This window comes from Gekko japonicus, unplaced genomic scaffold, assembly GCF_001447785.1.
Source record: "Gekko japonicus isolate JY-2015 unplaced genomic scaffold, Gekko_japonicus_V1.1 scaffold536, whole genome shotgun sequence".
In the NCBI taxonomy this organism is placed as follows: Eukaryota; Metazoa; Chordata; class Lepidosauria; order Squamata; family Gekkonidae; genus Gekko; species Gekko japonicus.
In genome coordinates this window covers 10,555-36,385 of record NW_015176467.1, presented here as the reverse complement: position 1 = coordinate 36,385, position 25,831 = coordinate 10,555, and the positions used below count along the sequence as shown (strand labels likewise).

The 25,831-nt window shown below is 45.3% G+C and overlaps 1 protein-coding gene across 1 annotated transcript in view; it reads left to right on the top strand.

Moving 5' to 3' along the window:
- The window catches only part of LOC107123756 (transcription initiation protein SPT3 homolog), a gene marked incomplete at its 3' end in the record, with an annotated part of 250,489 nt that extends 225,489 nt beyond the window's left edge, over positions 1 to 25,000 (top strand). The window contains exons 3-5 of the mRNA XM_015427097.1: positions 18,608 to 18,694; positions 23,283 to 23,373; positions 24,849 to 25,000. Of these exons, the coding sequence (XP_015282583.1) occupies positions 18,608 to 18,694; positions 23,283 to 23,373; positions 24,849 to 25,000 (330 nt within the window). The remainder of the gene's footprint in view (positions 1 to 18,607; positions 18,695 to 23,282; positions 23,374 to 24,848) is intronic.
- Between the last annotated feature and the right edge of the window lie 831 nt (positions 25,001 to 25,831).

Genomic DNA, 25,831 nt, shown 5'->3' with positions numbered 1-25,831 from the left:
CGTGTTCTGTCAGGCGACCTTGCCAATCTGTTTGCCATAACGTGAGGGATCTCAGGCACTTTGTGTTAGAGGGTTTAGAGGGACCAAACCAATCCTCCATTCTTCTATCTGCTGCCAGGCTGGTGGTGAAACTGCTCTTTTTCAAGAACAACTGTGCAAGAACTACGACTTGCCCAAGGTCATCCAGCAGGTGCAAATGGAGGAGTGGGGAATCAAACCTAGTTCTCCCAGATTAGAGTCCACGCACTTAACCACTACACCAAACTGGCTCTCTTTTAGACTGTAATGGAATTTATTGTAGTGACCTTCCCTGAGCCCGCTTGCGGGGAGGGCGGGATATAAATAGAAATAACAAAATAATAAATCCTTGGAGGATGGTTGAAGCTACCCCAGAAGGACTCCTCTTCCGCCTTTTAGATCCTTAATTCTCCTCCACTTGCACCTGGCTGGATGACCTTGGGCAAGTCGTAGTTCTGATAAGAGCTGTTCTTGAAAAAGAGCAGTTTCTGTCAAGAGCTCTCTCAGCCCCACCTCCCTCACAGGGTGCCTGTTGTGGGGAAGGGAGGGGAGGGGAAAGGAGTTTGTAAGCCGCTTTGAGACACCTTTGGGTAGTGAAGAGCGGGGTATAAATCCAATCTCTTCTCTCATTTTATGTCATTTTGCCCTAAAGAGGTCTTTCCCCACCTTCCCCAAGCACACACACACAAATCTCCAATAGTTTTCCAACTGGAATTGGGAACCTTATGGGATATTCCCTTCAGCCACAGCACCATTTAGGTGTAGTGGTTAAGTGTGTGGACTCTAATCTGGGAGAACCGGGTTTGATTCCCCACTCCTCCACATGCAGCTGCTGGATAACCTTGGGCAAGCCATAATTCTGTCAGAGCGGTTATCTCAAGGGCAGTTTTGTCAGAGCTCTCTCAGCCCTGCCTACCTCACAGGGTGTCTGTTGTGGGGAGGGGAAGGGAAAGGAGTTTGTAAGCCACTCTGAGACTCCTTTGGGTAGTGAAAGGCAGGGTATAAATCCAATCTCCTCCTCTTCCTCCTACTCCTTCCTCTCTATCTCTCTGTTTTGTTCCTGCATTAGCTTCCTTACAACATTTAGCAAAAGTATATTCTTCACTTGCATAATATTTTTTTATTTTAAAAAACCCTCTCTTTTCCCTGCACACTTTTAAAACTTACTTTCTCCAAAGGTCACTTTTCAATTAGGCTAAGGTGTGAAAAAAAAATCAACATTGCAAGAATGGCATTTTTCAGAAACTCTGCACACATGGAAACCGGAGAATACAAGGAGAGGTACCTCCCGAGCCTCCTTGCTGCTTTCGCAGTAACATGTTTTGACTAACTTCGTTTTCAGTTGAGCGCTGCATAAACACACGAGAAGAATTCCTGGTGCTGCCCTGGCTCAGCTCTCCAAGGCACAATTGGCTCTGTCAACCTGACCAAATATATTCTTGATTTTTATTTTATGCCACTCAAAGGTTTGAGTTTGAGGCTGCCCTGCCCAACATGTGGGCCCTTCCACCCACCTTTGATGAGGAAGCCTGGCCGATCCACTAAGCAGGATATCGCTCGAGAAGTACAGTTGCCAACCTCCAGGTGGGTACGTGTAACAAGAGAGGAAGTCACGAAACAAAGTGTAACATCAAAGATGCAAAAAGCAGCCGTGACCGAATCACTAGCGTTGTTTCAATTATACTCAATAAATTTCAGATCTGAATAATTTGTGCACAAAATTGGCTTTTATGAAGTCGCATAATCGTATTACTGTCGCAATCCAAAGGTACGCCAGTACGTACTGGGAAAGTCCCCAAGGAAAGTAACTCATCACAAGTTCACTGAAGAATATTCGTCAGACAATTTGGGTATCATTTTCAAACATTTGTTTCCCATCAACCGTACAGTAGAAAAATCAACGGTCCTGGCAGTGGGGAGTTGACTTGGAACACCCGGACGCCAATAGACAACTATTCAAATGCAAATGCAAAATTCCAAGAAGTTCTCTCATCAGTCGGCATTCACCTTCAAGGTTTTTGGCTGTTTCGGAGGGGTGGTTCTGTGGCATTATACCCCTACTGAGGTCCCTGCCTTCCGCACGCTCCACCCCCACATCTCCAGGAATTTCCCAAACTGGAGTTGGCGACCGTACTCCAAAGGCCTGACCCAACCTGTATTTCTGTTGCCTAGCTAGGTGTGCAATGATTGGGGTGGGGGCCAGTGGTCCCTCTAAATGGAGTTAGTGTGAGCTAGCTCACAGTTTTTTAGCTTCCAGCTCACACATTTTTGTCTTAGCTCGGGAAAGACGGCTCCAGAGCAAACTGATTTATGCAGTAGCCAAATGGCTCGCTCACAGCTTTAATGCCAGTAGCTCACAAAGTAGAATTTTTGCTCACAAGACTCCACAGCTTAGAGGGAGCATTGGTGTGTGGGGGGAATTGCCGGGTGCTTACCAGGCCACATTACGTATCTCCTGAGCAATGCTCCCTCTAAGCTGTGGAGTCTTGTGAGCAAAAATTCTACTTTGTGAGCTTTTGTTGTTGTTGTTTAGTCGCACAGCCGAGTCCGACTCTTTGCGACCCCATGGACCAGATCACGCCAGGCCTTCCGGTCTTCCGCCGTCTTCCAAAGTTGGCTCAATTTCATGTTCGTTGCGTCTGTGACACTGTCTAACCATCTCATCTTTGTGAGCTACCTGGCATCAAAGGTGTGAGCAAGCGATTTGGCTACTGCATGAATTAGTTTGCTCTGGAGCCATCCTGCCTGAGCTAAGGCAAAAATGTGTGCTCCCACTAACTCTTCTTAGAGGGAACACTGGTCCTAAGGTATGTTCACTTTGGGGGGGGGGATGCCATTAAGTTATAGCCGATTTACACTGACCACTCATGCTTGCCCCTGCATAGCAACCCTGGACTTCCTTGGTGGTCTCTCATCCAAATACTAAGCAGGCTTAGTTTACAAGGTCTGATGGGAACAGGCTGGTCTGGACCGATCAGGTCACAATATGGTCACTTTGGTGGGTTCCGAAGTGTGCAAAACCTGTTACAGGACACCTCAAACACTGTTTTTCTTGTCCCCCCCCCCCCATAAACTTCTGTTGTCACTACAAAAGGGAATTGGCAGGGCTATTTTTGGGCAGGAACGCACAGGAACGGAGTTCCGGCTGGCTCCCAAGTTGGCCACACCCAGCAGGAGCTCATTAGCATAATAGGCCACACCCAACAGCAGAAAACCATTAGGATTGGCTACTTTAGGGGTGCGTGGCCTAACATGCAAAGGAGTTCCTGCTACAAAAAAAGGCCCTGGGTTTTGACAACAAACAAGGTAAACAGAATAAGAAGGGAAAGGTGGGTGTGGCTGGATGACCACACTTCTGGTAACATGGGGGTGCGGCCTAATGGGCTAATGAGCGGTGCTGTGAGGGGTGTGGCCTAATATGCTAATGAGTTTCTGCTGTTGGGTGTGGCCTATTATGCTAATGCATTCCTTCTGGGCTTTTTCTACAAAAAGAGCCCTGGTTGGTGAAATCAAAGGTAGATATGCCAGAAGCTTGATAATAGTACTTCATGCAGAGAGAAGTGTGCAGTAACTTTGTGAGAATGTAACAGTTTCCACATTTCCTCTACCCTAACCTTGGTTTCAGAGATAATTAAGCATCGGCTATTTTGGTGTTGTTGTCAGAAGAAAATTACCAGTGGTGTCTAGGTCAGTACAAACTAGATGCGGCTTCCAGTAGGGAGATCCGAATAGCCCCTCTGCGAGGTCTGCTTAAAACGCTTGTGCTATTTCAGTTTCCTTTCTCAGTCCTTGGTTTTGAGGGGGGGGGGAGTTTTAAAATTCACCTCCACTCCCTTAAATTTAACATAAAGTCAACACATATAATTAGGAGTCACAAACGCAGATCTGCTCGAATTGCATAATATCCTAATATCTCAACTTCTGGCAATAAAAATGCTGACGTTTAACAATTTGGACTTTCTAGGAACTGTTAAGCAAATACTGAATTATTGGGAGAGATTAAGCCCTTTTATCAGTTCTGGCAGTACCAAAAAGGCAGCACGAAGATATTAAATATCCTGCTTTTAGGGAATGGAAAAAGAGTACAAAGGAAATAAAATGTTAATTTTTTCTCCATGTGTGATAAATATACCCACTTGCCGTCATTTCAGTCCTTCGTGTAGCCTTGTGCTGATTCCAGACATATTTAGTGGATATTCCCTGTTCATGTTTTAGTTTAACTTCGAGAACTTATCTGGGCTTTTACATTTTATTTAAAAAATGCAAAATACAAACCATCCCCCTCAATGGACCTTAGAGGGATGAGAGTAAGAATACCAAAGAGGGGTATAAAGGGGAAATGAATTTGAGGGACTCAAGTTTTTACTCCAGCCTGCAGCAGTTAGCAATTTTCTGGCCTTAATAAAGATGAAAAATTACATGAGTGTTGAACTATACCCCGAGGATCATTCAGCAGCCGGTGCAAATGTCTTGCAATTAATCTCTTAACCATGGTCAAATTATTGGGAATGGGCTGGTTTCCTTCACTTTTATGTATAGTTCCCTGCCCCCATCTCTTGTCAGGGATAATCAGGGAATGCTTTAACCATGGCTAGTATCAGCTGCGGTGGCTCAAGTGGTTAAGACGCTGAACTGCAGGCTGTGGAAGGTCAGTAGTTCAGCAGTTCGAGACCCGAGTGACGGAGGGAGCTCCCGTCTCTGGCCTAGCTCCTGCCAACCTAACAGTTCGAAAGCAAGAAATTGCAAGTAGATAAATAGGGACCACTTCGGTGGGAAGGTAACAGCGTTCCGTGCGCCTTGGTGTTTAGTCATGCCGGCCACGTGACCACGGAAACGTCTTCGGACAGCGCTGGCTCTTCGGCTTGGAAACGGAGATGAGCACCGCAACCCTAGAGTCGGATTCGACTGGCTTTCAAGCAAGGGAACCTTTACCTTTACTTAGTATCAGCTAGGATTTTATGCTCGCTTGTAAGTCCTCTTTCCAGGAGAACCTATTTAGTGACGGCTGTGGTTAGTGCTAATGTTTCACTAACAGGTCAAGGTAAAGGTTTCCCTTGCTCGAAAGCCAGTCGAGTCCGACTCTATGGGTGCGCTGCTCATCTCCGTTTCCAAGCCGAAGAGCCAGCGCTGTCTGAAGACGTTTCCGTGGTCATGTGGCCGGCACGACTAAATGCTGAGCTGCATGGAACGCTGCTACCTTCACACTGAAGCAGAACCTAGTTATCTACTTGCAATTTCTTGCTTTCGAACTGCTAGGTTGGGAGGAGCTGGGACCAGAGACGGGAGCTCACTCCATCACACGGCACTCGGGTCTCGAACTGCCGAACTACCGACCAGAAGGTTGGCAGTTCAACGGCTTAACCATCGCAGCCGAGCCTGTGATTAATGTCAGCAGGGGAGGGAAGGACAGAATTTGGGAGGAGGAAGAAACATCTGACACTGTGGTCCACTCCTAGACTCTTAACCAAGCTTAAGAGATCATCAGTGTTGTATCTTTCCCATTGTCTGCTCTACCAGACTTGCACAAATCTAGAGCAGACTGATACAGGCCAAAAAAAAAAAAAATTCTGTTTAGAGGACAGAGAGCTAAGGGAACGAAGCATGGTGTCTTGTTGGTTGGAAGAACATCAGATCTGCACTCTGCATATATGAACAGTCTTTCAATTTCTTTGGTATCTCAAAAGCAGTTCCTGCCCTTATTCAGTGATTGGTTTATGATGGACTCCAGGGCCTCATTGATGTGGTCCTAATATGATTTCGGTAACCAGGATGGATAGGTAATCCAGGGGGCAAGTAGTTGCCTTAATGGATCCCAAGATCTTGTCAACTTCTTTTGTAGTGACTACATTTTAAAAAATCCATAAATGACCCTGAACTGGATAGCCCAAGCGAGCCCGATCTTGTCAGATCTCGGAAGCTAAGCAGGGTTGACCCTGGCAATTACTCGGAACTGGGAGACCTCCAAGGAATACCAGGGCCGGGATGCAGTGATGGGCAATATCAAGCCACTTCTCTGAATGTCCTCCATGCCCCAGTAGGTATCATAAGAACATAAGAGACGCCAATGTTGGATCAGGCCAATGGCCCGTCCGAACACTCTGTCACACAGTGGCCAAAAATACTAGGTGCCATCAGGAGGTCCAGCAGTGGGGCTGAGGCACCAGAAGCCCTCCCACTGTTGCCCCCCCACAAGCACCAAGAAGACAGAGCATCACTTGCCCCAGAGTCCCTATCTATACCTTGTGGCTAATAGCCCCCGATGGACCTCTGCGCCATATGCTTATCTCCCTGGTTTTCACCACCCTGAACAACTTTGTATCATCCACAGATTTAGCCACTTCACTGCTTACTCCAAACTTCAAATCATTAATGAACAAGTTAAAAAGCACTGGGCCTATCCAAACAATACTCACCGTTGTGTTGGAAGGGCTGTGGCCATATAGGTCCTTTGCTCATTGTTGGTGGCTATGCGATGAAATACGCCCATTCTGGTTGGAAGTCCTGGAGAAAATAAAACAAATCACCGACATAGATCTTTCTTACACTCCGGAACATGTAATGTTAGACGTCTGGCCAGAAACCATTGAACAACACCACCACAAAAGTATCCTAAAAACAATGATTTATGCGGCAAGAACATCGATAGCCTCAAAATGGAAAAACCCTAAGCCCCCTACGGTCCAAGACTGGTTCCAAAAGCTCTGGGACCAATACACAATGGAGAGCATAACTGGGAGATGTAATACTGCGAAAACAGGCCAGCCTGATCTTAGATTTAGTGACCTTCTTGGAAAGAGAACAAACTGTACCATCTTCTTGGGAAGACTACATCAAATGGCTCTGATGCTGAAGAATAGTAATTATTTTAGCCAAACTATGATGGTATGACATATCACAGACTATATTATAACTCAATAGGCTACTTTTTCTTACTTGCAATCTGACAACAACTGACTCTCTGCGCTTTAATATCTACAAGTTGTATGATTCTATATCTTATTATCTATAATGTTATATTACACAACTTTTACTCACAACCAGGCACCTGTTTGAGACTATCGCTGTGACAATGTTCGGTTGTTATTACTAAACATTTATTTTTACTTTATATCTCTTTTTAAACTTGAAGTGTTTTTGCTTGGTTTTATTACTTGTATGCAACTTTATGACTTCAATAAAAAATTGTAAATTAAAAAATAAAATAAAACAGTTCTTTTAAGTCTCAGCAAAAAAAAAAAAAGCACTGGGCCGAGTACTGATTTCTGCGGTACCCCACTGCTTACCACCCTCCACTGAGAAAATTTCCCATTTATACTCACTCTCTGTTTCCTATTAATTAGCCAGTTTTTGATCCACAAAAGGACTTGTCCATTTATCCCATGATTTTTGAGCTTACTTAGGAGTCTTTGATGAGGAACTTTATCAAAAGCTTTCTGGAAGTCAAGGTAAATAATATCTATTGGATCCCCCTTTTCCACATGTTTGTTCATCCCCTCAAAGAACACTAACAGGTTAGTGAGACAATATCTTCCCTTACAGAACCCATGCTGAGTTTGCCTCAATAGTTTTTGTTCATCAATGTGCTTACTAATTCTTTCCTTAATAACAGTTTCCACCAATTTACCCGGTATCGACGTCAGACTGACTGGCCTGTAATTTCCCGGATCTCCTCTGGAACCCTTTTTAAAGATGGGAGTGACATTTGCTACCTTCCAGTCCTCAGGAATGGAGGCTGATTTTAAGGAAAGATTACATATTTTTGTCAGGAGATCCACAAGTTCACATTTGAGTTCTTTCAGAACTCTCGGATGTATGCCATCCGGGCCTGGTGATTTATCAGTTTTTGAGTTGTCTATCAGTTTTAGGACCTCCTCTCTCGTCACCTCAATCTGACTCAGGTCTTTCAACACCCCTCCCGAACTCAGCGGTTCTGGAGTGGGCAAGCACTTCTCACGCTTAAAGGAATCCTTTTTACCTTTTACAGCTTCCATTACTTTGTTTGTTAACCATGCAGGCTTTTTTCTATACCTATTTGTTCCTTTCCTAACCCGCAGTATATATTTTTCTGAGCTTCTAGGATTGTAGTTTTAAATAGTTCCCAAGCTTCCCCAATGGTTTCGACCCTTTCTACTTTTCCTTTCAGTTTCTTCCTCACATGTCCCCTCATATCAGAGAAGTTACCCCTTTTAAAGTTAAAAGTGGTTGTGTCAGTCTTTTTGGCCAATTCCCTGTGTATACAAATGTTGAACTCAATAACATTATGGTCACTGTTCCCAAGTGGTGCAATCACTCTTACATCTCTCACCAGGTCTTGGGCATTACTTAGGACAGAGGTCGCCATAACTTCCAGGCATGGGCACACACAAAAATGCAAAAAATACCCCCCCCCAATACATAAATGGACCAGTTGACATATTGAAAGCAAGAAATTGCAAGTAGATAAATAGGTACCGCTTCAGTGGGAAGGTAACAGCGTTCCCTGCGCCTCGGCGTTTAGTCATGCCAGCCACATGACCACGGAAACGTCTTCGGACAGCGCTGGTTCTTCGGTATGGAAACGGAGATGAGCACCGCCCCCTAGAGTTGGATTTGACTAGCTTTCGAGAAAGGGAAACCTTTATCTTTAACGTAATGTTTTAGCTATATGACAATCAGAGTCCAAGTATGAGTTAGATTTTCTCGTCAAAAACCTTTGCAAAAGTATCACAACTAATAAATCTGGAAAATTTAAAGGTTCAAACATTGGATTCAACAGGCACCAAAATACTTTTAAACAACTGTGATGGACATGAGCTCGCTGATGCAGTGGTTGCAGAGAAGTAGGATTTCTTTGCTGCTGTAACCCTCAGCTCAGAGGATTTCCAGTGAGCTTATATAGCACACACTATCAGATTCGAGTTTTAGTCCAGCGTGGCATCTTTAAGACCAACAAAGTTTAATTCTCGGTATAAGCTTTTGTGTGCATGCGCACTTCTTCAGATACAAAAAAAGCTTATACCCAGAATTAAACTGCTTTAAAATATCCAAGTCTTCATGGCAGGCTTTCTGCTTTGTATCCAAGTGTTGAGAATTAGCCTGATGAGCTTTTAATGTCACGTCTTACTCACTGGAAAAGACTTCTCAGGCTGGCTCTGAGCTAGTTTGATTTTGAATCGTTTGAAAAAATGTCATTCCATATGTTAGAGCCTCTACCGAATGGAAGTGTAGCAATTTATTCTCACAGGGTTGTTGTGACTTCGCCGTCGCCCTTCCTTCCTCTTGTTTGATCAGAGTGTAATTACATAATAGATGTCATTTCATTTTTTTTTTTGCAATAGCGCTATAAAAAAACCCCCGTTCAACCAACTTTGTTTTTTTTCCCCCCCCCCCCCCAACTGCCATTTCACGGCTTTAAAGTTTCCACAAAAAGATTAAAGCATTTGACATAACGCAATGAAGTTTAGGTTTCCATTCACCATATTTGGCTTGAGTACAAATTTGTACAGCAGCTATATATTCTAGATACTGTACCTGTAGGCAAGCAGTTTGGCCATTACTGACAGGAGGTCATTATTATGAAAATGTAATAATTATGAACAATGGTCTTAGTGAAAACTTTGTGTAACACTGCACTTTAGGACAATTACAAGGGGGAGACCCGCGATACTCGCGGGGGGGCAGTCTTTCTCTTCCCCCCCGTCAGCAGCAGCAAGCTGGGGCCACCCCCCTCTCTGCCCATGCTCAGAGTCACGTTCCACGTCCCCGGGCGGTTCCGGGACCGAGGTGCCAAGTCCCTTGCCCCTCCCCGAGCCCGCCCCTTCGGTCTCGACTTGAGCAGCAGGAGAGCGGCCGCTTTCGCTTTCTGCGCCTGGCCGGCGAGATGGGAGGGACGCGTTGCCGCTGCTCCTTGGAGCTCCTGTGCTTGGCGCTGCCCTGGCTGCTGCTGCTGGAGGCGAAGGTGGGCGAGCGGGAGAGCGCCGCGGGGCCGGGGAACGGGCGAGGGACGGCGGCGGGGGTGTATCTCCCCCCCCGTCCGACTCCGAATCCCGAATCGAGGCTGCCTCGGGCCTCCCCAGGCCTCGCTGTTCCCCAGGCCGCTTGCCCACCCGCCCGCCCGCCTCCGAGGCGGCGGCAAGGTTGGCTACAGAGCGTTCGTGCGCATGCGCACGGACGCTCTGGCACTTTCGGGGGGATTTAAACATTCCCCCGATATTTTTTTTTAGTTTTCAGATTTTTGTGCATCCCTGGGGACTGCCCCAAGAGTGCACAAACCTCTCCCTCCCCCCCAAGTGCCCCCGAAGTGCAGATATAGATATCCGCACAGATGGGGGCAAGTTCGCTATTAGATATATAGATTTAGCCCTCCTTTTATCACAGTTTGAGTGTTTCAATGATTGTCTATCTCGCTTACTAAAAAAATATACTTGGTATGAAGAAGAAGAGTAGGTTTTTATACTCCATTTTTCTCTACCTTAAGGAGTCTCAAAGCGGCTTACATTTGCCTTCTCTTCCTTTCCCCACAACAGACACCCTGTGAGGCAGGTGGGTCTGAGAGAGTTCTGAGAGGACAGTGACTGGCCCAAGGTCACCCCAGCAGACTTCATGTGGAGTAGTGGGGAATCAAAACCGGTGATCCAGAACAAAGTCCGCCAGTCTTAAGCACTACACCACACTGGTGGAACATATATACAGAAAGCAAGTATGGTGTACCTATCAGAGAGTTTGACTAGGACCAGGGATAGATACCACATTGCCATGGAAGCTGCTGCATAACCTGGGTATATGGTTGCCAGCCTCCAGGTGGGTAAAGATGGGCCGAACCACCGTGATATATTATGCCAAAAAAAGTTCTCAGACTTGTACATTCTTATCCAATATTCAGTTTACTGGAGCTAATCGATTCCTCAGGAATCATTAATGATGGCACCATCAACACAACGGACTATGCATATCGTCTCGTATTCGTTCACAGTGAACTGATGAATGGTTCTATGAGATTTCTGCCATAGTGCTTGCTAAACGAATTAACTATATCGAAACGCTACAACGAATTAACTATATCGAAACACTACACACTCTGACAAACTTGTGAATGAAACGAGACTTGATATGCATAGTCTGTTGTGTTGATGGTGTGGTGACCCAAAACCTGAAAACCTCTCAAAGACATCTGTCGAATACTAGTTAGATTCTTAACTGGACTCTGCTGACACTACCATGGCTCGAATTTTCTTTGCTTCTAAGACAGTAAGGGCAACCTTATATGAAACCTCTGCCTTAGGGTTGCCAGATCTTACCCGGTTGCTGGTGGGGGAGGTCCCTCTCTCTGTCTGGGACCTCTTTGGGGGTTTGTAATGTATTCAGATGCTGCCATGAGTACATTAGTATGTGTGTGAAACATACCATTGGGAAGCTATGTTAAGCTTTGTCTTGGACAGGGGATTCAAGTCCAAGACTAACGGTCCAATCACATTCAAGCACGCTGCAAGCGGGAACGTGTATGATTGGTCTTTATGCGATCAACCTGATAGGTTGTTATCTGTAAAGTAGGAGTGGCTATATTAGCTGGGAATGTTTAAATACCGAGCAGTTTCAGTGGACAAACTGTTCGGGCTATCAGATGTTGTACCTTGTTGGAGAAGTGATTGTGTGGAAGAATAAACTTGAGTCTTTGTTGAAATCACTCTCTGACTCTTTGTTAAGCTCAGGACTTAACAGGGTTTGCCCACATTCATCACATGGAAGTCACCTGGTAACCATAGAGTTTTTTCTCGAATGATAGAGTGCCCCCCCCCACAACGTGCTCTGCGTGATGACGTCCGGGTGACATCATTGCACCGAGCACATTGGCACGAACGGGGCACTTTGGGGGCAGGATTCTCCCCGCTGGTCGGATCGAGGCAGCAGATCAGGGGGCCCAAAAGCGGACAACCCCCCGCCCCTGTCGGGGGAATGGCAACCCAACAGCTCCTGTTTTTGTTGATCTTTTTAACTCCTGAATAGGCCTATTTCAAGGCCTACCAGCATGGGCTCTCAAATTAATAATATACTTATTCAGCCAGTACTACAGAGTAAAACCATCACTAGTTTGCCCATGGAGCTTAGGATTTCTTCAAATCATTTTCTGGTGCATTTGTGAAAGTTGAGTAAGAAAACGACATAATTTTTTTGTGCGTGCATAGAATATAATCAGATTTCTTTTTGTCATCTCATGTTCTGAATTGCAAGTGAGGCAAGTAAAAAGCGTGTTTGACTCTGTGCTGAATTGTGGCTATAGTGTGTTAAATTTTGTTACCTCCCACTCAGCAGAGGTTTGTATTTCACTATCTGTCGAACTCAAAGGGTTCTGCAGTTCTACATGAAATTTGAAAAAGATGTGTTGTATTATCAGCATACTAACATCAATTTTCTAAGCACTTATTGAATGCATTGGGTAAATGCATGCTGGATATAGCTCCGCTGGGTTCATCCAAATTGTACCAGTGAGGTATTCACCCTGTTCTTTGTATTATAATTTTACCCAGCTTTTCTGTATTTTATGCTGGAAATATAAGTACCTTGTGTATCCTTAAACTAATCAGAATAAGAAGCCACTTTGCCCGTGCCAGAGAAATAGAACTATCATTTTTCACATTCTTATACTATCCAGTTTCAAGTAAGATTATGTTACTGTGACTTCTGGATTCCTGAAAGTTCTCAGTGTCTTTGTAGCTGAAAAGACCCCGATCTTTTCAAAGGAAAAATGTCGAGCTTTATCATGCAGCATGTTTTGTATTGCACATACCACAGTTAACATTTTGTGCATGTGTGATTTAGTATAGAAAAAAAATAATGCAGTCTCTCTTTTGTCTTTGTCTTCTTCTTTTGTGTGTTTGGTATCCTTGTGTCCTCATGTAACTCTTTGTTTGTCTTCCTCCTCTCCTAGTTAATGGCTGGTCTTTTTCTTTGCAGGGGGAGTGGCCTAGTTTGTTCTTAATGGCTAATGCAGTGCATCCAAGGTTGTCAGCCTCCATCTGGGGATTGAAGACCTCCCAGAATTAAAACTGATCTCCAAAGTACAGAGCAGGGGTCCCCAAAGCAGTGCCCATGGGTGCCACGGCACCCCCTAAGCGTTTTCTGCAATGGGCATGGCCAGGTGGGGCTTTTGCCCAGCAAGACATCTGACTGGCCATTGGTGATTTGATTGGCTGTGACATACAATTCCTTATGAACAAATGTGCAACTTACCAACAATCATAATAGCTGTAGTTTCAAGAAGAGCCTTCTGTGGGCAAATGGTTTTGTGATGCCTTACCAGGTGGACTTCATCGTAGGCATTATAAACTACCTCTTCCTCAACCAACCTGATTCTGTAACTACTTCTATATGGTTGCCAACTTTTTATATAAATCCCCATGTATTCTTAAAACTATTATTATACGTGAATTGTAAAAGTGTATGTTGCATTTTATAGAATCATCAATGAGATCCATGAAATTTTGATTTGTAATCAGATGAAATGGATTCTTGAGAGACATTACACGTAAGGATTTTATATCAATTTTATTGACAACTGTAATGTTAAAGGAGTTGTACATTAGTTCATAAATCTTACACAGTTATCTTGTTGTATTTGATAAGGTTATTCATCTTTGTTCAGAAGAAGATTATTGTCGAAACGGCGGGACATTCCAGAGACTACCGTGTACACTTATTATTGGAATTTGTTCACTTTTTCTACTTTGTATGGTTATGATGATTTTTCAATGAAATGTTGTTTAGCGTTATATTGTCACAGGTTTTTCCTGTTTTTCGGTGATATAGAGACTGTGTCCATCAACTTAGATCATAGAAACTGTATAATACCATAAAGTTTTCAGGCTGAATGCCAGAGCACCCCCCCCCCCGGTGATAGCCTGGTGGCTATTATTGGAAATTGTTCACTTTTTCTACTTTGTATGGTTATGATGATTTTTCAATGAAATGTTGTTTAGCGTTATATTGTCACAGGTTTTTCCTGTTTTTCGGTGATATAGAGACTGTGTCCATCAACTTAGATCATAGAAACTGTATAATACCATAAAGTTTTCGGGCTGAATGCCAGGGCCCCCCCCCCCCCCGGTGATATGCCTGGCGCGATGACATCACCTCCAGGCGAGCACGTTGGCCCTGTCACCGTGCCAGGCACATCTGCCCGGTCCAGGCACTTTGGGGGCAGGGTTCCCCCACCAGCTGGACCTGGGCCAGCGGATCGGCAAGAGTTACGCTTGGGTCTGCACTGGCCAGGCGCTTTGTAACTGCTTCTTGCTTTGAGACACATCTCCACTTCTGAATATATACTGTGATCCATTTATCTCTAGCGAGTTCATGCTTCTTGCAGTCAATTAAAGAAGTGTCAGATAGTATCCAGATTCCCTGATTTACAATCACAAAAATCCTTCCGAAAACTCCCCCAACTGTAAAACATTCAATCTAGCCTTAGTGAAAAGTATTTTGTATTTAGGGACAGTCAAGAATTTACGATACGCAGGCAGAGTCCTCGGAGCAGGGAGACCCAGGCAGTACAGGGAGCATACCCTTCGTGCTCTACAGCTAGTGCTCTATTTGTCAAAGTGTAACACTCTGGGCCCCAACCACCACCCTTCTCAGGCTCTACACCCCAAACTCTAGGAATTCCCCAGCCCCAGTGTTGACATCAATAGGGCTCCCCAAGCAGTAACCCCCCCCAGCAATTTCCCAAGCTGAAGTTGGCAACCTCAAATGGTCTGTAACGAATCTTTGAAAGATGGAGGTAGTTTAAAGGTAAAGGTAAAGGTTCCCTTGCTCGAAAGCCAGTCGAATCCGACTCTAGGGTTGCGGTGCTCATCTCTGTTTCAAAGCCGAAGAGCCAGCGCTGTCCGAAGACGTTTCCGTGGTCATGTGGCCGGCATGACTAAACACCAAGGCGCACGGAACGCTGTTACCTTCCCACTGAAGTGGTACCTATTTATCTACTTGCAATTTCTTGCTTTGGAACTGCTAGGTTGGCAGCAGCTGGAACTAGAGACGGGAGCTCACTCCGTCATGCGGCACACTCGGGTCTCGAACTGCTGAACTACCGACCTTCCACAGCCTGCAGTTCAGCGTCTTAACCACTTGAGCCACCGCAGCTCCTGGAGGTAGTTCAGCCAGAGTCAAAAGTTCTGAACAGTTCTCAGCCCATGCTAGGAATGTAAAGCAATATTTGGGCCCACCCTGTGAATGTCTTCAGAGTGTTAAGCTGTGTGGAAATGTGCCTCTCTTGCGACTCTCCAACTCTGGAATCCATTCTTGCAGTCCAGTGGATTTGGGGTAGGCAGAGCTTCCTGTCCCAGGACGGACTGTTGTTACATCCTCCGCTGACACTTCCCGGTGCATCCGAAAATCTGTGCAGGACCAAGACCTCTATTGATCTTACAAAGCTCAGCAGACTTCTAATAAAGGGAGCAGGATGCAAGGGCAGGATGTGTACTGTATGTGTAGAGGCTGGCTTTACAGAGAACATTTTTGCATGTAGATAAAATATATTCTGCTATTACCAGGTACGAGTACAGCGGAAACACGAAGACTGAACTGAAAAATGGATTAGAGAGTAGAGGTGTGTTGCCTCTAAGAGCTGGACAGGCCAACAGAGGTTCCACTTGTTGTCACCAAGGGCCTGAAAATCCCAGACATCAGTTGATGGGGCCTTCTGTGGGGGAAACCACTTTCTCCTCTTGCAGCACTAATCCCCCCCCCCAAACTCAGATGATGAACTCTTATCTCTCCCTAAGTCCCAGCTGGATTCTTCTTCTTCTTTTTTTTTAAAAAAAAACGGACACCCCAGTACTGATTTATTTCTGCCACCACTTTCTAGCTATGCATTTGATATGGTTTAATAAGTGATAAAAGTGACTTGTACGGCAAACCACGACATACAGTCGACAGCTGAATACGATCAAACTCCGACAGCAGCGTCAGTGAATGGACTGGCGTATCTCAAGAAAAAGTGGAATAGTGGAAAAGTGCACAGACGGATTTGGTGTAGTGGTTGGGAGCATGGACTCCAATCTGGGAGAACCGGGTTTGATTCCCCACTCCTCCACATGCAGCTGCTGGTGTGACCTTGGGTCAGTCACCCGTGGTTTCCGGAAACTAGTACCTCGGAGGTACTAGTTTTTTGCCCCGGATCTTCGGCGGGAAGCCTCGGGTGAGCCACGGGAGCTCTACGCTTCCCAGATGTGGCGGTGTGATCGCACCTGGAAAATCCACCTATGGTTAATGCTCCATGTGACCGCAGCCAGAGTTCCCAAGGTTGTCACCAAGGGCCTGAAAATTCCAGGCCTCAGTTGATGGGGCCTTCTTTTGGGGAAACCACTTTCTCCTCTTGCAGTTCTAATTCCCCCCCCCCCAAGCTCGGATGATGAACTCTTATCTCTCCCTAAGTCCCAGCTGGATTCTTTTCTTCTTTTTTTTAAATGGCCTCTTCTGTCATGGACACCCCAGTACTGATTTATTTCTGCCACCACTTTCTAGCTATGCATTTGATATGGTTTAATAAATGATAAAAGTGACTTGTACAGCAAACCACAACATACAATCGACAGCTGAACACAATCAAACTCCGACAGCAGCGTCGGTAAATGGACTGGCGTATCTCAAGAAAAAGTGGAATAGTGGAAAAGTGCACAGACGGTTTTAGTGTAGTGGTTGGGAGCAAGGACTCCAATCTGGGAGAACTGGGTTTGATTCCCCACTCCTCCACATGCAGATGCTGGTGTGACCTTGGGTCAGTCACAAATTCTTTTAGAGCTGTTCTTTTAGAGCTGTTCTCTCTAAAGGGCAGTTCTCGAAAGAGCTCTCTCGGCCCTGCCTACCTCACAGGATGTCTGTTGTGGGGAGGGGAAGGGAAAGGAGATTGTAAGCCACTCTGAGGCTGCAATCATACGGACCTTTAGATCCAACATAGGTGCGAATGCCTGACGGATCTAAAGGGAGCGATCAGACAGCAACATCTGGGAAGCCTCCCGCAGTCGTCGGCAACCCATGCTGCTTCACCGCAGAAGCAGAGTTAAAAGACACTGGGGAAAATGCAGTACTAAATGGGTTCCGACGGGCCACGGACGGACTTTCCCCAGTCTCATTGGACAAGCACGCACTCATGCCATTGGGATGGTCTGATCAGGCCTTCCCAGCACGGTGCCATTTCCCCCCCCCTTCACAATATGTGCATCATCGCATACTCCATAGGGGGTCCTCAGTGCGGAGGTGCGATTCCTCATTCATACGCATGGGAAACAAATGGCCCCCCCCAAAAAATGACTCACCCGCAGTTGTGTCTGATCACGCATTGACAGGCTGTGCCCACAGCTACAAAGCGAGGTGGCGACTGTGTGTCAAATTCCTCTGGAGGAAATAGTCTCGCTTCCTCTCCGCTTCAACTGGTGCGCGTGACTGCAGCCTCAGACTTCTTCGTGTAGTGAAGGGCAGGGTATAAATCCAGTCTCCTCCTCTTTCTCCTCCTCCTCAGTTTCTTCTTCCTCTTCACTTCTCTGTCATTCCCTGACACACTGGTGGATACTGTAGAGCACACATTTTTAAATGTTGTGTGTTTAGGCCCTGCTTTGATTGCCCCCATCATCTAAGGCTAGATGGGTAGCGACCTGAGACAGGGCCTTCTTGGTTGCGGCACCAAAACTTTGGAAGTCCCTTCCCAGGGAGATTAATCTGTCTTCTGCCAGCAAGTGAAGACTTCTTTTTGTTTCATTTGTTTCAGTAATGGTTACGGGCCTTCCTTCTTGGTTCTGGTGGCATTTAGGTATTTTTACTGAATCATTTTATAATTTAAAAATCATTTTTAATTATTCAGATGTTTTACTTTTTTTATATTTGCCACCTCGGGGACCTGGATAGGGTGGAAAGGCGGCATAACAATGTAACAACAACAACAACAACAACAACAATAATAATAATGGTAGGAGGACTAGAAAACCAAGATGCGCTGCTGCTTTATTGAATCAGCTTCTACTCCTTGGTCTGAGGCATTTGAAGAACAGCATAAATTTGAAACATATCCCAGCGATCTAACATATGGCTCTGAGAGCAGCTTTCCCCACCCAGAAATTTCAAGTAGTGCAGACCAGACCACTAGAAGGGAAATACTGGGAAATTAGCCCAGTTGCAGTGCCAGAATTGTGAACTGCAGGTTGTAGGATGTCTCTCCCCCCCCCCCATTGTTTGCGATCTCGATGTGAATGCCAGATTGTTGTCTCTAATTCTGTAAGATGCCTTACATGCCACAATTCCTTCTAAAAGGCATATCATTTTAAGAGGGGGAGACCCAAAGATAAACTGCTTTTGCAGTAGCAGCTGCCAGAATGAGGTTAGCGAAACAGACAATCCTAAATCGGGGAGTGAAGACAGAGGTTGGAGTTTTACTGGTGGTTATCTTTTAATGCTTATCTTCCAGAATTCTCCCGATGAATGGTATCGTTTCCTGGAATTTTTATGTTCTTCCAAAGTGTTCCTTTTCTATATTGCAATTACTTTTGGCTGATGCTTAAAAAGAAACCCGCATTCCTACCGAGTGTGGCACACCGACACCAACCATCTCCCCGTTTTTTTGTGTTCACAGTTGCAGCAAGCTTCTGAGGTCTCTCAGATGAGAGGAGCCAGAGTCATTTCTGCAGAGGATATTCTTTTCTTGATGCGGAAAGATAAGGTACGGCAGTAAGGCGTATTGTGGACACTGTGTTCCGCAGGTTATGAAATCGACTCAACTCCTGTGGGTTATGTAATCCTAATTTTTAAAAGCAGGGTATTTATTAAAAGCATTATTTTGTTATAACTAGTAATTTGGCTTCTGATTCATCATGGTGCAGATTTACGATTACTGTCTCCTCCCATACTGCCAGTGAAGATCTGCCTTTCCAGCTCTGCTCTCTGTGCCCCTGCCTTCAGAGGCAGCCCCGTAGCTAGGGAATTTTGGGGGAGGGGGTCACCAGCTAATTAAATCGAAGCACAATGCAGGTGGCAAGTTGGGGCACTTTGGGGGCAGCCCAGGAAGGAGGGCCCCCAGAAGAAAGACTAGGGGGCCAGGCCCCGTGGGCCCCACGTTAGCTACGGGCCAGTATCGGAGGTGAGGCAGGTGGCAACTAGAGACAGGGCCTTTTCTGTGTTGGCACCTTGCCTTTGGAATGCCTTCCCCCTCCAGGCTCACCGGGCCCCTACTTTTGTTTTCTTTTAGGCACCAGACCAAAACACAGCTTTTTACTCAGGGTTTAAATTAGGGACTTTATCTTAACTACCTTTATTAATGATCTGCTTCTGGTCTGAGGTCTGTTTTATGGATAGTTTTCTGCTGTTTATGTGTAGGGTTTCCAGCCCCTCCCAACTGGGGCAGGTGATCCCCCGCTTTGGGGGCCCTCCCCCTGGCACTGTTCTGCTGGTTCGTGGGGGGACTTACCAGCAGCAAACAGAGGCCTAGGCCTTTGTCGCCAGCAATGTGATGCACACCAGAAGTGTGCTGGCTACGCGTGGATGCTCTGTTGTTTGGGTAAATTCTGGTCTTTGGGTAAACTCTGATGTTTGATTGAAGGTTGAAGGAGCTCAGTATGTTTCGCCTGGAGAGGAGATGACTGAGAGGTGATACGATAACCATCTTCAAGTACTTGAAGGGCTGTCCTATAGAGGATGGTGCAGAGTTGTTTTCTGTTGCCCCAGAAGGTCGGACCAAAAAGAGTTTTCAGAAACATTAGGAAGAATTCCCTGACAGTGTGGTTCCTAGTGGAACAGGTTTCTTTGAGAGGTGGTGGGCTCTCCTTCTTTGAAGGTTTTCAAACAGAAGCTAGATGGCCATCTGACAGCAATGCTGACTCTGTGAACTTAGGCAGATCAGGAGAGGGAGGTCAGGATGGGTTGCCTCAGTGCTTAGATCTCGTGGCCCTTCAGGTCCAGGGAAATGTTGATCACCACTTTGTGGTCAGGAAGCAATTTTCTCCAGGCCACTTTGGCCAAGGATTTTGGAGGTTTTTTTTTTTACCATTTCCTGGGCATGGAGCAGGCGTCAATGAGGGTGTGGAGGGAGAGGTAGTTGTGAATTTCCTGCATTGTGCATGGGGTTGGACTAGATGACCCTGGAGGTCCCTTTCAACTCTATGATTCTATGGTAAAAATGGCTTCTGCCATAGAGTTTTGGCCCAAATACCAGAGCATCCCCATGTCGCCATTGACATTTTATTTATTTATTTATTTATTTATTTATTTATTTATACATTCGGCTTATATACCGCCCTGACCCCGAAGGGTCTCTGGGCGGTTTACATACAAAGTCTAAGTCTACTTTCCCTATCTACGGCCACATGGTACAGGGGCAGGGGCTGCCTACCGGCACCCAGGTGGTGGAGTTTGCTGTTCTCCGGCTCGGCTCCTACTTCTTCCTGCGGTCTTCGGGATCAGTGCTTTTGTCCTGGCGTCCAGGGATAGGTCTTCCTTTCTTCAGCGGGCCCATCTGGTGCACAGTTTGCATCAGCGCGGCTCCGGCTAATGTCCATTTCGGCTCCGCCGCGCTTGCGCCTCCGCGTCACCGCACTTTCCGCCTCCGCCTCTGCCGTCATCCGTTCCACCGCTCGATGTTGCACTTTGCTGGCCACCAGGGCTCACCCAGCCGCTGCCTCGTCGCTCTGCCGCCGCCGATGCTCCCACCACACCTCGCAATGGAGGAGGGTGCCCCCTGCCCCAGACATGATGACATCACTTCCATGTGTGCTGAAAGTGATGTTGAAACATCACGGGTTTAAGGCCTAGGCCTCGGTTTGCTGCCAGTAAGTTCCTCCCACCCCCCGCCAGTAGCCTGGCAACCCTATTTATGTCCAGTGGACATAAACATATATTCTTAACTGCCTTGAGTTCCTCAAGGGAGAAGTTTGGTAAATAAATAAATAAATGGCTTGTTTTCTACGACTTTTGTTGGTCTTAAAGGTGCCACTGGACTCTAAATTGTTCTGTTACTTTGGTGTAGTGGTTAAGTGCGCGGACTCTAATCTAGGAGAACCGGGTTTGATTCCCCACTCCTCCACTTGCACCTGGCTGGATGACCTTGGGCAAGCCGTAGTTCTGATAAGAGCTGTTCTTGAAAAAGAGCAGTTTCTGTCAAGAGCTCTCTCAGCCCCACCTACCTCACGGGGTGTCTGTTGTGGGGAGGGGAAAGGAAAGGAGTTTGTAAGCTGCTCTAAGACTCCCAAGTGAAGGGCGGGGTATAAATCCAATCTCTTCCCTTCTCTTCTTATTCTACACTGCCTTGAACAGAACTCTAAAGTGGCAGCATAGAAGTATTCTAAATAAATAACCCACATGCATTTTTTCATTTGGTGTTCCCTCAGGGATCCCTCCTTCCTGCCCCGTTTTTAATTGTTGTCTTTTTGTATGCATTTTATTGTTATATGTTATTATTATAATGATTATAATTATTATTTATTAGTCTTATGAATCGCCCACCCTGCAAGCAGGCTCTGGGCGATTTACAACCTGGTAAAATATTTAAAAATACTATTAATGCTTAATTAAAAACACCAACAGAACAGTAAATTAAACCTATCCAGGATGCCAATAGAGTTCCTCCTTTGTCGGCCACAACGCTGTTCCGCATGGCAGTGCAGGGAAGGGTACGAGGAGGCCATGGAAAGAGAGGGGCGGTGCCAGTCTCAGCCTCCCATTGCTGCCCTCAACTAAAAGCCCAGCGGAATACCTCTGCCTTACAGGCCCTGCGGAATTGCATCATGCGTATTTTAACTTGGTTTTAATTGTCTGAATGTGTTTTTGTTGGTTCCATTGGTGTTTAAGCCGTGTTTTTATTATGTATGTTTTCCACCTGTTAGCCACCTTGGTGACCCTGAGGAGTGCAGGAAGGTGGGGTATAAATGATCAAAATCAATAAAATGAAAGATACGAAATCCTAAATTTCAACCTGGAAATGCAGACTTTGGTTTCCCAAAAAGCTTGTTGAGTTGCTGCCCAGCATAGTCCGGTCTGACACATACAACTCTTGTAAGAAACCATCTAGATTGAGTCTTGAGTTAACAATGGAAGAATCCTAAACCGGTGCTCCGTTGCAATCAGGTGGGTAAATATGGGACCCGGTGGAATCAAACTTACGACAAACTGGTGCCTGGTCCCTCCATCCAGACAATCAATGTGAGCTGATTGGCAGGTGTCGCCTTGCCGCATGAATGTTGACATGTGTAAAAACATTCGGTGAAGGGACTTACAATAGCAGACGTTAAAAAAAAAATACAGAGAAGGCCATTTAGAGTATTTTCTAAGCTGTAAAAATCACAGGTGATTGACTTCGTTCAAAGCTCTCAGCCCAAATTAAATCAATACCCGAGTGCTTTGGGGCAATTATCTTACTCTGCAATCAACGCAAGGCTATTGCACAGTTTCCAAGGAGGAATGGAGTTTGCTTAACCCAGAACACGAACCATTCTCTTTGGTATCCGGCTATATCCACTCACCTGCCTGTTTCTGCAGTAAACAGAAGAAGTCCTCATTGCACAGTCTGACTGGTTTACTGGCTACTTTCCACCTAGAGCACATAGCAAAGGAAGTTTCAGCCGAAGAAACAGTATGCAATGCCTAATGAAGACACTCATTGCAATTGCAAGAATCAAAATTGCACAAAAATGGAGATGCAAAAATAGCCCAACACTTCCTTTCTGGCAAAATAAACTATGGGAACATTTTCTCCATAGTCAAATTACAGCATATGCCATAACAATAAATTTAGAAAGCAGTCAAAAATGTTCAGAGCTGTTTGGCTTCCTGTTGTAAACTATTTAGCAGAAGGAGGTATAGTCCCAAATAACCCATATTACCAGGAATTGTTATACTTTTGAAAAGTTCGGAGATGTATTTTGGAATATATTGAATGTCGAAACCTTGTACACAGCCATAATATACATGGTATATTGTTACTTTCTTACACTCAAGTTGTATTGTACCTAGCTGTTTTGTTACTGTTGCTGAAAAATTTATAAAGTATTTTTTAAAAGCCTAGAATTAAAATATATATGCACTGGGGGTGTGGTGGGGGGTCTGATTTTTTCCCTGTTTATTGACAGCCTTAATGTAGTAATTTCTTAACTCCAACTAGACTTGAATGTTGAAATAGGATCTTGTCTGTGATTGTGAGTGTCTGTTCATAATTGTGGATGTATATTCTAATAAAATATGTTCACGTCCCTGCAGTGGTTCTTAAAGGCAGGCAGGCAGTAGATTCTAATAGATGTCTGTGTTCTCCTTCCCCCTCCTAGAAAAAGCTCAGAAGGCTACTCAAATATATGTTTTTCCGAGACTACAAATCTAAAATCGTCAAAGGGATTGAAGAGGATGATCTTCTGGAAGGTAGAGAAGCTTTTGAAATGATTTGGCTTTCTGTGGGGAATATTCGACATATGCCGCCGTACAGACCGTATGGAAAATATATCCCTCATGCAGATAGCTTTAAACATTGAAAAATATTGACTTAGTTGGGAACTCCATATAACCTTGTGCTTTCCCGTCCAGATTACTCATAGAGTAGAGCCTGTCAGTCCGGAAACCTAGTGATAAGTAGAGCCGCTTAGCTTCAAGAACTGTGTTGAAGTAAGGAACTGGGGTTGATTATAAGGCTTAATTGATTTCAGGGTGTGTAATTTACATGAGACAGGCTATGCATATGCTGGGTGGGTGGGGAGGAGGTGTTTGGCTTCAGAATTCATTTGAAGAGACATTTTGTTAATTTATTATCAAAGAATCTGACATATTTTATGGAGCGACTATAATCTACGGTCACTTAATTCTGATATATGGCCAGGAGGTGTCTAAAGTTTTAAGCAGCCAGTATATATTAAAAGCGCCTTTCTTTCTCCCATTTTGTGAGTCAGGATTTGTAATCCCGAGGGCAGATCTTCACTAGCTGAACCAGTAGCATTACTCTTTAAAACGATGCAGTTTGTCTGCCCTCGATCTTCCGTTTGCATAAAAGGGGATGACTTATTTTCTCCAACCAAGTTGTCTTAGAAGGTTTTTTTTCCCCCCTTTGACATCCTGAGCTTCTTGGAAGCAGAGCAGGTTAAAACTGTGACACTGTAGATAGAACTGTAGACAGAACAGAGTTAGAGTCCAGTGGCACCTTTGAGACCGACAAAGTGCGAGATTTCGCGTGCACGCACACTTCGTCAGACAATGAAATGGAATTACAGATCATAGCTGTATATATACCGGGTGGCTTGTCGAGTTAGCATGCAAAACAGTGAAGATGTTTTTTTAACAGATAAAAAGAACGACAGGCTGTTAAAAAAACATTTTCACTGTTTTGCATGCTAATTTGACAAGCTACCTTCTGTATATACAACTGATTCATGCTGCTGTGTTTACTGATTAATCAATTTTGGGGCCAGATCCCATTCTTATGAATGGGCTCATTATGCATCCTACTATCCCATTCAGAAATGCTTGCTAGAATATAGTGGTGGGTGGTATGGAGGGCCCATTCGCCAAAATATTGCTTCACGTGAATCTCTGCTATGAAGTGATTGCCAAGAGAGTAACGTCTTGACGAGGAAATAGTAGTGATTTGGGCATCTGGCTGATCAGTATTGCTGTTTTGTATAGTCTGTCTGCACCAAGGCAGATAAACAATATTGCCCCAAGTTAGCAACTGAATCAGGGGATAACATTTAATGTCTTAAAATGTCTCCGCTCCTGTTTTACTTTACAGGTATGGATATGTTGGTCTGCAGTGTCCATTTGCCCTTGAGAATTAATTTTTTCCCGACACTTTTAGCCGTTGCACCAAAATGCCGCCAGTGATCGCTTGCCTTTTCCGTTTCTTTCAGACAAACCTGGTGGCGGCGGCGGCGGCGGCAGCAGCATCAACAAGCGCCAGAAGATTGCTCAAGACTTCCTTATCTCTATCGATCAGACCGGGGAACTCCTGTCCTTGTTTGAAGACGACGAGGTTGATGACGTAAAACAAGCAAGAATGGAGGTATTTGGGGGACTTGATCCTACGTGCACATAAGCAGAGTATAGGAAAATTTGACATTATATAATTAACCAGAGGTCATTTACCTCCACTTTCCTGCTCTGGGAAGGTTGAAATGGTCCAGTCCCAGGCCCGTAGCTATGGTGGGGCCTTTGGGGGCTCCGCCCCCTTTCTTGAAGGCACAGCCCCACAAGAATTTTTCCTGTAAATGCTTTTTTCAACAATGTTTAACATTTTTTTAAAGGCATGCACTCCTTTAAGCAGAGTGGTGTGCTGTAGTTGACTAATTCCCACACCGAGCAAGGGGGGTTGGAGTGGGTGACCTCTTGGATCCCTTCTAACTCTGTGTCAAGAAACTGGTCTCCTCTAAGAGAGTTTCTCTGCTTAAGACGTGTTAGCTTTCTTGACTATAGAAGTCATAACCTCCACCTGCTGGCTTGTTCTCAGAATCGTTGCTTAGGCTGGCAAATGTGATGAACCTGCAGCAGCTGAAAACTGTCATCTAAAATGGTTGACAGCTTGCAATTGAGAGCTTTCTATGGGCCAAATGGCTTTTCTTTCTGCACTGAGAACTTCAGCCCTGCCAGAACAAAATTTGCCCCACAATCCACAATATCATGGCCACGGGCCTGTCCAGTCCTCACATGAAGACATCTACCACCTTTAGGATTGTCAGCCTCCAGGTGACACCTGGAGATGTTCTGCCCCCAAATCTCCAGGTATTTCCCAACCCAGAGCTGGCAACACAACCAACTTAGGCCCCAGTCACATTGGCCGGATATCGCAGGGGGGGGGAGGCGTGGCTAATTGCCCCGGCGCAGTTTTATTCACAAT